This window comes from Anopheles coustani, chromosome 3 (assembly GCF_943734705.1).
Source record: "Anopheles coustani chromosome 3, idAnoCousDA_361_x.2, whole genome shotgun sequence".
Taxonomy (NCBI): Eukaryota; Metazoa; Arthropoda; class Insecta; order Diptera; family Culicidae; genus Anopheles; species Anopheles coustani.
In genome coordinates this window covers 23,496,739-23,507,600 of record NC_071288.1, presented here as the reverse complement: position 1 = coordinate 23,507,600, position 10,862 = coordinate 23,496,739, and the positions used below count along the sequence as shown (strand labels likewise).

The window sequence follows — 10,862 nt, the reverse complement described above, 5'->3', positions numbered from 1 at the left end:
TGACGATGACGATAACGCGCAATTCAAGCAAAACTTCTTGCGAACCTACTGTTGACCAATGGAAGCATCGAGAATCGTATGTTGGAAGCTTGTAGGAAAAAGTCTTAAAGCCAGTTTTTTGTGTGAAACTTTGTGTAGCGTATTCATTTTAAAGCGGCTCGATGATTGGTTTGTTGATTGCAGAAATTATTGCAATAGTAATTTGTTTATTGTCAATTGTGGTTCGATTACGGCTTCTCATTAAAACCTACCTACATTATAATCCAATTAACCACTTGTCGGACAATTTTCCTCAAAATTGGACACAACTATGAAACGCATCAGGCTACCATCAGATGGCCATGAATTAGGTAAAACGAACAGGTAAAACATACAAGCGCAGTAAAATTTAATGTTTCTTGATACATGTTGAACGCTTTTGATTGAACTTCCTGTGTTCACTCTTCTTACAAGTATGCTGCTAGGTAAAATAAAACCATCAATTTTAAATCTTTTTATTTTTTCTATAGTTAAACCTTCTGTCATTTAAATACTTCTATACGATGTGCTTGTGGCGAACGATGGAACAACGAGAACCATAGCAGCATCCACCATTTAAACACGCATTATACCTTTTACCCTAATAACAACTGATAATTACATCCGTTCTGGCAGCCGCGATGTGTCCAAGCCGCAATTGACTGCACGGACATTGGCCACGGTAGACTTTGCGACACAAATTTGCGGGACGAAGTGCAATTACAAACCCGATACCATCGAGATCAGCAGAATCGCACCAACCGGAGTGTGCGAGACGAATCGATCAAACCATTTACGAAAAGCGTAAGCTCATTAAATTTTCGGAAAGTCATTAGCATCCGTTGTGCAATCCGTGCTGTAGGTCCACATTCTATTGCCAGGGATAGTTGACGTGACGGCACGCTACAACATTTTTCCGACAGTAAGCTAACGCCGAGCGAAGGTGTCGTGCGTTCTTTTCTGTCACGTTTTTGCGGACAGCAATAGGGTGCCGGCCGTCGTTTTTAAAACTAACTAAACACTTCGGAAAAAGCGATAGTTCTATCGAGAACGAAGGTATAAAATAGATGAACGATGGGGAGTTAAGCAGTTCAAAACGGCTGTAAAATTACATACGAAGTGCACAAGTGTTGAACCTTTCTTTTTTTGCTCGTTTTCCAATATCTGAGAATTTACGTAAAGACTGGGACCGTCACCAATCTAAAAACTAAACAAACCAACGTGTAAAATGGAACCGTGGTCGGAGAAAAGTAACAAGCAGAACCGGCGGATGCCAGGATTAAACGACAAACATAATTAAAAATTGATCGATAGCTGTTCGTTTACTCAATATGTTTCTGTTTCTTTTTTTCACTGCGTGTATCTCACAGGTAGTACGTAATCACTGCACGATACCATGAAACTACAGATCCTGCTCCTGGCTGGGCTGCTGGTTGCATCCTGCTGCTCGGCGGCCGACATCCTCATGATAACGATGGGCGGCACTAAATCGCACAAGATCCCGTTCTGGGAACTGGCAAAGGGACTCGTGCCAAGGTACGTATGGTAGCATCTAAAAAGAATAAGAAAAACAGTTTAAATCCACCCCGCTAGAAAAACCACTCTTTACTCTAGCATCTGCTACATACCGGACACCCCAGTGCAACAATGGCGACCGTATAAGTAGCCTGGCGTTCCGCCGGAACCGTGATTGGATTAGTGGATCAAGTACTCGGACAATGTCACTGGGCCGGATTGTACTCGTTGTTTTGTTTTTGGGTTTGGTCTTGTTTTTTACACCTATTTCCTGGTTCCCACCATACTTTCAAAGTTAATTGCAAAGCTTGCCCCGGTCTCTTGAACCTATTCCGGACCGAGCCCATTTACATCGTTACGTCGCGAATCGTAATCCTGTTAGGTGGAGCTTACTTTCATGTCAGGCGAGCACTCAGGCCGCTGGGAAACTATACAAAACGTAAATAAAAGAATAGAAAATTTATCCACATTGCCTTCTGCTCGCCTTCGTTCCAATTAGCATGCTCTGAGGATGTGACTGTCATCTCGAGGCAGGACCTAGGGCAATGGTAGAAATATCGCAAAACTGAATTAATTTTGTTTTTGTTATTCATCGAAAGGTGTACATAGCTGCAGACTCGGGTGGCTTGCACTTTGATGTGGAGCGACAATTTGTACGCTTGAATGTTCGGTTCGATGTAGTTTCAATTCCTGATGCAATTATACATAGGAGGGGTCAGCACAAATTTCCTGGAAGGGGCCAGATGATGAAAATTAACCCGAAATCGCGGGCTGGAAACCTTAAACGCTCAGTTAATGCTTTGAAAGTGGTATTAAATCCCTGTTTAAATTGGCTATCAATGTACTAATCCAATTACTGCAAAGCGTTACAATTAATAATCCATTTTGATCCTTATTTTCGTTGAATTTTGTACTTTTCCAACATATAACTGTTTGTTCGTTGAACTTTAAAGTTATCTCTCTTATTCTACTGCAAATCAATATGCTACTCAAATAACTTTACCATAGCATGAGTAATTGAAACAATGCAGCTACTTTAAGATGTTTTGAACATTGCGAGCTATAGTATGTTTCGCAATAGTAAAAAGGTGACCGAAATAGGCTAATATACGCAGATGAGAAAGTCGCTTGCAGACATCGTGAGCATACAAGAATTGACAGTCAATTGATAAATCAGACAAGAATTGAGATGTTATTTTTTTGTATGTTGCATACAAAAGCCGTAGCAAAAAGCATTCATGCTAGGCGGATATGGCCCGCGCGCCGGACTTTGAAGAACCCTTGTTCTATACGTTTTAAATTTCATAAAGCTTACGTACGAACACAAATTATTATTCATGTACAATCCGATACGTCAAACTTCAAAAGTTGTGTGTCACGATCGAAGCTCATCTTCGCCGTAAATTTATTCCCGATACACTACTTCATGTTTTCAATCGCTGTTTACGAAGCTAACTAATGTGGCGTTTAAACTTTTGTGTAACGAACTACCCGCGCGTCAAGTTGAATTATTCTAAGAATATTTTGGCCTATATTTACTCACCTCCGCTTCGTAGTAAAACCAACCCTTAATCTGTGCGTCATGTTCTGAAAAGATGTTAAATTTAACTCCACCACCCACGACAATAAACGGCAGTACAGACTGTGAGCTGTTACGCAACATTTCATTTGATTTTGGCTTTGTTGGCTTCAAATTCACTCTTCATATTCTCTTCGGCAGGGGTCACAACATTACGTTTCTGAACGGATTTCCGGCGGATTTCACACTGCACGGCCTGCAGGAGGTAACGCCATCCGGGCTGGTGGAGTACATTCGCAACTACACCAACTGGGATCTGCTTGGGGCGCGTATGCGAGGCGACTTGCCGTTGTCGGTTTGGGACGTTTTTCGGTATCCGTGGCAGGTAAGTGAGGTGAACCAACTGTAGTACCGATACATTCTACGAAGCAACACGTGGCGATATGAACATGGTAGATTTTCGGTTCGTGTTTCGTAGTACAAACACGTAGCGTTACCGATATAGACGCCGTACATCATGGGAAGTGTACTTTCGAGCGTTTTGCTGACCTGTTTTGGGAAGTGTCTTGTTTCGTTCCAGAACACGTGCCAGACATGTTCTCGGAACAAACAACGAACTCAGACGAAAATTGATTCAGCTGAACACTCATTTCGATACCATCTCATGATACCATTCGTACACACGAGGTCAGAAAAGCGCCCGAATAAGATACGTGTAACAATTAAAATAATAAGCATGCGTCTAGAAGCTTTATTGTAAAAGCTTGGGATGTTAAGTATTATCATTCGGACACGTAAAGCAATACATCATACAGTGTTTGGAAATAGAAATATGTGGTCTAGGAAACAACTTAATTAACCAACAACAAATAATAACTTAATATTGTGGTTGGGTAAATGAAAAAAAAAGGAAATTAGCATATGCGTTGCATTCAAATATTACATTACATATTTCTTTATTGTTTTGAGGAGGATGTTTCCTGATTTCGCCAAACCGTAGATAGAAAAACCAAGAGCATTTTACAATGGTCCAAAAAATACCACAGTGCCTGTTGACCGGGCTGTGTGTTTATTCAACTCAGGACATTTAGCTCACTTATCCCTTCTTCTGCAAAGCGGCGCACAGCTTCTTCGGCATGCAACGGCCACCGTCGTACTCGCGAATGAATCCCTCCTGGCAGAAGCAGCCCTTGGTGCACTTATTCTTGCACTTCATCTTCTTCGTGATGCACGACTCCTGGAAGCAGCTTCCGCAGCACTTGTATTCCTCATAATCGCCACACGGAACTGGTGGTATAATGAAAGGCCGATTAACCTCGGACTATACGAAAAGTGTTTAAAACGCGAACGATCCGTGTAACTTACCGGCGGGGCAGTTTGCCTCGGGATCAACTTCGGCCGCGGGGTCCTGGGCGTACGCCACGCTGGCAATCAACGCCAGACCAACCAGAGCAAACACTGCGAACTTCATGCTGGCGCCGTAGACGTGGAAAGACAATGAACTCTTCGAAGAAAGGAACGCTTTAGCGAAGATACTGAAGCAAGACACGGTGCGCTGGGCGAGAAATGGGGAATTTTATAGCGATTCCGGCCCCGCAGCGGCACTCAGCTGCGCAAACATGGAACTTTTCGCGAAAGAAATCCGCCCGCGACACGCGGAGGTGTCTGAATTCGGCCAGAGTTGTTGTGTACGACGCTGCACGAGACGTGACCTTCGTGGATCGTCATCCACACAGTGCCATCGACATGCAGAGGAGAATGTTTAATTTTCGTGTGAGATTAATCACCTCGCCCTAGCTACGGGGCGTAGAAGGGTTTCGCCTTCCACCGCAGCTACAGTGACTCACGGAACGCAACGGTTTGTATAAACGGTTTATTTAAACTATCGAACGCTTTAAGCCACACCGCATTTCATTCTGCTCATATGTCCTCGTCGTCGTCGTCATCGGAGAAGGTCGGCAAACTGACCAGCGGGCAGAAGAGATTCGGAATGCAGACTCCACCGGGGTACTCTCGGACAAAGCCTTTCTCGCAGAAGCAGTCGGCGTAGCAGCGGCTGTCGCAGCTAATCACGCTACCCCGGCAAGACAGCTGATAGCAAGGACCACAGCAGCGGTACTCCTCGAAACGATCGCACAATTCTATTATGCAAAGGGAGTCAAAAAAGCGATATCAAGTGACTGCTATGGCAGAGTTATAGAACAGAGACTGTCTATTTACTTGTCGGAACACAGCGCTGCTCCTCGTCATTTTCGACCACCGCCTTCACCTCATCCAGCTCGTACGATGACGGATCATCGACACTATCTTCACTAGCATAGACACAACCGGTCAGCCCGATAGCGACCAGGGCGAAAAATAGAGCCGCAAAATTCATAGCCTTTCGTTCGATTTGGATCCACTACACACGCTCTCGTCCGTATGCTGCACTCGAGCCGGATCACGCCCCGGTGCTGTCTATTTATCGAAAAAGTTGTCGGCAGCTCGTCTTTGGGAATGGCGCAATGGGCACCTTTCCCCACTCTGCTCTGCTTTACGTGTCCCAATCGATAGTTGAAATCAGAGCAGATGCGGCAATGACAAAAATTGGATCACTGTTGGCAGGAGGCAAACAGTGGCCTCCACACCTCGTCCGGGGGGAAACTATGCTCTACTCAACGGGCTTCATGTTCCGGCCATGGAAAACAGTTCCAACGATAGCACTACCGACCGCCAAATGGTGCGAGTGATTCGGATGATGACATAGCTATTCTCAACATTCGTTCAAACGATTGATAAAACTGTCGAAGTCCAACAAGCTTCTTACGGCACGAGGCACTCCAATGGATTGTCACATTTGCTCCCATCGCCAAACTTATGCCGAACACTTATGTGGGGGGGTGGGTGGAAATTAGTATCTTCGCTCGTGTGTAACTATTTTCTGATGACGATAGGCTGCCGAACAACGCCACCGGGTGGACGGAACGTTCCCCGCATCCAGAATCGAAGGCGACAATAATCTTGCGTTCGAAGGCGAAACTAAAGTTACATCGCCCGATAAACTCATGCAACAGATTGCTCAGGTCTTCTGGCAGTCGAAAAATGTGCCATCCGGGGGGTGGCAAACACTTGAGCGGCTAAGTTCTGTGCGGTTTTCTGCCTTCAAATTTCTTTCGATACGCAATACACAAGCGAAGCATTAGTCCGAAACTTGTCTATCGTTATGCGAAAATCTGCTTCTTTTTCAGGAAGGAGATGGAATGGGTGCCATAGGAAGGTGAAAAGATTGCCTACGACTTCGCAAGCCATTCTTCGCTTTTGTTCAATATTACGTAACTCATTCCTCTATTCTGGTAGCAAATTATATTGAAATGGAAGATGATGCTGTATGTTTTGCTCTTGAAAAGTTTTGGATATGCGTATTGCCGTTTTCTCGGCAGTTCTGAAAGAGTTGAAAATTCTTATCCAAAAGACATTTTCACATCTGAAGCATAGTACAGAAAATAGAAAATTAACCCGTGTTTATACTTGCATTTTGTGAAATCCCTATCATTCCATTCCGACATACAAACTCATACTCATACGTCTGATATCATATGCAGATTTGCGATGCCACGCTGGAGGACAAGGAAACGATGGACCTGCTGGGGCGCAAATTTGATCTGCTAATCCTGGACGGTGCCTTCCCTGAGTGTGCCCTGGGCCTGGTGTATCGACTCGGCGTGCCGTTCATGTACATCAACACGGTCGGCTTCTACACGGGCACCATGGCCCTGGCTGGCAACCCAACACCGTACTCAACGACGCCGGTGTTCTACCGGCCGCTCACCGACGACATGAACTTCCTGGAGCGGGTGTCCAACACCGTGTGCAGAATGGTTGCCGAAACGCTGCTTGTGGTAAGGTTTAAGGACCGGCGCAGGTATCCAACTCTAAGGCCTTCGATGTCCTTCCATCGGGAAAAACCCCCATTTGGTTTCAATCAACCATATTCGACTGTTGAATGTATTCATCGTGGACACACGAGGATTGAAAACATGGAGCGAATTATTTGCACAGTTGCTCAAGCGCTTGTGTATCGCTGATGATACAATACCTAAGATCGTCGTACGGAACAAAAGCAGTTCTAGCTTTGTTTTGAAAATTCATTTATCGAAAGTTAGACGATTTAATTTATGTGAACAATGCTGTGGACATTGATGCACAGTTCGTTTTTATAAGAAGTTACGTCGTTAACAATTAAGAATGCAATTTTTGTTGGTTCATTTCTAAAATGGCATACTCTTAGTTGGCTTTAGTTTTAATTAACTACATTTTTTTGCTGATATCAAATGTAATTCTTATAAAATATGTAAGTTCGAAAAATCGTTCATCATCATTGTTGTATTGCGCTAAGCGGATTCATTGACTTTAAAAAAAAACCTTAATTTATGTTGAAGTTTTTGTTAGCTTTCTGTGCAGAGTGCAGCCTAAATTTTACGTTTAATTACGTAGTAACGAAGCCAGAACTAAACTTCAGTAGACCGAGAATTTATCTCAGATTATGAGTTGATTTAAATCCGAACGAAACATTATTTTTGAACAACGGAACATGTACAATTTTTGAGTAACGATGTGAAACTCATGTGTGGTGGTAAAATTTCAATCGTTCAAAATTGAAATCTGGGTACGAAATTGAATATTTATAAATCATATATTGCTTTTACCTCGATTGTATAACACATATGAAATGATTAGCTATGATTTACCGAAACCAATCGCAACGCGCTAAGCTGATTTAACGTTCCATTCTGGGCGATGCAAATTTTCGCCCGTGGTGGGAAGGTTTTAAGTGTGACCTGAGTTAAATGGGATTATGGTTCGTTAATGATGTTGTGGGTTTAGGATCGGGAGTTTATTAGCATAAAGTTCGTCACTGACGTAGGCACCTCCATGCGTGGCTCGTGGGTTTGGTTTCGGGCGTCCTAATAGAACGTGCTATAATTAAACGATCCATGTGCGTTAAAGCCAGCGGCAACTGTCGGCTGAAGTGCCGTGCAAAAATTCCGAGAATTTGTCTCCGAACCGACGATAATGGCATATACGTTAATGAAAAATTTAAATCACTCGCACACTGCCCTTGCAAACTATGCCGATGGGGTTGCATAAAACGGTGCCGCGTGAACCATCGTTCGGCAGCACGTGTCCTAATATGTCGCCTGCGGTCTCACCAGTCCACCATCTGGTACGCTTACGTGCCTTGTTAATCTTGGTCCAGTTTTGGAACTCGTCGGTAGAAAATATAGCGTAATTACCATCTTCATCCTCGCTACCTCATCGCACCGCGTGTGAGTTTCTTGCCTTCGCTTTTTCGTTGGTGTGTGCTGCTGATCGAGTTGGTCACGGTGAGCCTCATCTCGTAGCAGCCTACCTCGACTTGGCGCTCTGGACCGGTTCACTTAGGTCAAGGCTGAGAAAATCACCCCACCCCTCTTGGGCATGAACCGACGTTGAGGTTATGTTACCTACGCAAGACATTACGCCGGGTTTTACTCGTCCAGCCAAAAGCGATACCGTCTGCCATGAAGGGTATTTCTCCTTTTAGACCTTAACCCTTCACCAAATTGCATTTTGGTTTTGTAAAAATGTATACCCCAGCCTGTACTAACGACGTATGACAACGACTGTATGGCAACGTGAATTTTCTCTTGTTTTCACAGCCTACCATGATGATGGTGCAGCATATGGTTCGCCGCCATCTAGGCTCGGACGTTCCGAGCATCTGGGAATTGGGCCGGAACGTGAGCTTCATCTTGCAGAACGGCCAGGCCACCGTCACCTATCCGAGGCCACTCCTGCCGAACGTGGCAGAAATTGCGTGCATCCACTGTAAGCCGGCTGTGGCGCTTCCGAAGGACTTGGAGGACTTTATCGCTGGAGCGGGTGAATCCGGCTTCATCTACGTGTCGATGGGTTCGTCCGTGAAGGCGGCCAACATGCCGGACCACCTCCGCAAGCTGCTAATACAGACATTCGCCCGTTTGCCGTACCGAGTCCTGTGGAAGTACGAAGCCAGCCCGGCATTGCTGACGGACCTTCCGGCGAATGTCAGAATCGGTCGGTGGCTGCCGCAGCAGGACCTTCTCGGCCATCGCAAGCTACGCGCCTTCGTGACGCACGGTGGGTTGCTCAGCATGTTCGAAACGGTCTTCCACGGAGTGCCGGTAGTAACGATGCCCGTGTTCTGCGACCATGACGCGAATGCGGCCAAAGCGTCCACCGATGGGTACGCGCTCAAGGTGGATCTCGAGACGCTTACCACCGAAAAGCTGGTGCGGGCGATCCATAAAGTCATCCACGATCCCAAGTACCGCAAAGAGGCCAAGTAAGCATTCGAAATTGCAACAACGCCCAAAGGGCTGAAAAATGATACTAAACTGGTTTGTTGTCATTTCAGACGCCGGCAGATTTTGTTGAAGGACCAAAGATCTACGCCTCTCGAGACGGCCATCTACTGGACGGAGTACGTCATCCGACACAATGGCGCATACCATCTACAGTCACCGGCGCGAAACTTAAAGTGAGTCCCGGAGACAGCTTTGTCACACGTCCGTTTGCTCGTTAGCAGCATTGCTCTTTATCTTCCCTGTGGATGCTAGGAGGTTTGACACAATCTTAGCATATCAGCTGGAAATGAACGTGGTTCATGATAATTATCTTTTAAAGACTGTTTTACCAAAACCTGATGAACTGAATAATTAATCATAATTTTTTTTTTCGTTTTCTTTCAGCTTCCTTCAATACTATTGCATAGATCAGATACTGTTCTTCCTCGCAGTGGTCTATCTAATGCGAGCATTGACCCGATTGTACCTCAGTCCGAAAATAGTTCAGCTGACCAAGGAAAAGCTACACTGATCTGCTGTCCGTTCGTTTTGGAAGTAGCAGCAGAGGCAATCAGAATGGAACAGGAACCAAACATTAACGCTTCGCCATTTTTTGAGACAAACACAAACTCCATAGGAAACCACTCTTGGTCAATCAGTACAATCACCAATGGGACTATGGGATTATTTTTGTTTAACAATACCATGCTTCTATGTTGCACATCTTGATCAACGGAACAAGCTGTTATAGTTATGCTCTCGAACAGATAAATGTTTTTTGTTTATTTACGTTATGAGCAGTAGCATAACCATGGTAACAGATAATGTCAACTCTTGTAAAAGGGCAAATAAGCAAATGATTTTGGGAATGAATCTGATTTTTATTTGTTTGTTTTTTAATAAGTTGATAGTTGGAGCAGCTATGTGCAGGAAAAATGTGATAATTGGATTCGAAAAGCAGAAAATCGCGGAAAAGGCACATAGAACTAACTTTACACTCTTACGATACAGTGCAATTGGATATTGATATGTTTTAATGTGGAATTAATGTTACTATTATCAATGATAGGATTTTTATTTATTGGATCGGGAAGGTATAATTAAAGAATGAAACTTATCTTTGAAGAGTCACGCCAAGAGGGAAACAAACTGTCATTCTTTATGGGGTCTTATGTGTATGCTGATATTTGTACTTTAAAAATCTCCTTGTACATAATTCACAAGAAAAACTAAAGGTATTAATAAACTGTTAAATTGGATTAAAACATTGAACTGGTTTGCAAATTGTACAATCGATCTGAAGGTATTGGCCAAGCATATACATCTGAACAGTACGATTGGTGCAATCAAAGTAAATGTAATTTCATATAATGTAGTATAATTTATAAAGACCATACAAAATGTTATATTGAAAACATTGAATTATTTACTTTATAAATAGCCAATACAGCCTAAAACGATATTGA

At 43.9% G+C, this 10,862-nt stretch overlaps 1 protein-coding gene across 1 annotated transcript; it reads left to right on the top strand.

Moving 5' to 3' along the window:
- Positions 1 to 1,414: 1,414 nt before the first annotated feature.
- On the top strand, positions 1,415 to 9,928 carry LOC131272041 (UDP-glucosyltransferase 2). Its single transcript, XM_058273653.1, has 6 exons — positions 1,415 to 1,554; positions 3,254 to 3,437; positions 6,634 to 6,930; positions 8,731 to 9,395; positions 9,468 to 9,590; positions 9,802 to 9,928. The coding sequence occupies exons 1-6, from the start codon at positions 1,415 to 1,417 to the stop codon at positions 9,926 to 9,928; spliced, it is 1,536 nt and encodes a 511-aa protein (XP_058129636.1).
- The last annotated feature ends 934 nt before the right edge of the window (positions 9,929 to 10,862 follow it).

Excerpts from the sequence above, each read along its gene's own strand:
- LOC131272041 (XM_058273653.1), top strand. The coding sequence starts at position 1,415 with ATGAAACTACAGATCCTGCTCCTGGCTGGGCTGCTGGTTGCATCCTGC. Across the intron at positions 1,555-3,253 it reads GCAAAGGGACTCGTGCCAAG|GGGTCACAACATTACGTTTC; the intron begins GTACGTATGGTA and ends TCTCTTCGGCAG. Across the intron at positions 9,396-9,467 it reads AAGTACCGCAAAGAGGCCAA|ACGCCGGCAGATTTTGTTGA; the intron begins GTAAGCATTCGA and ends TTGTCATTTCAG.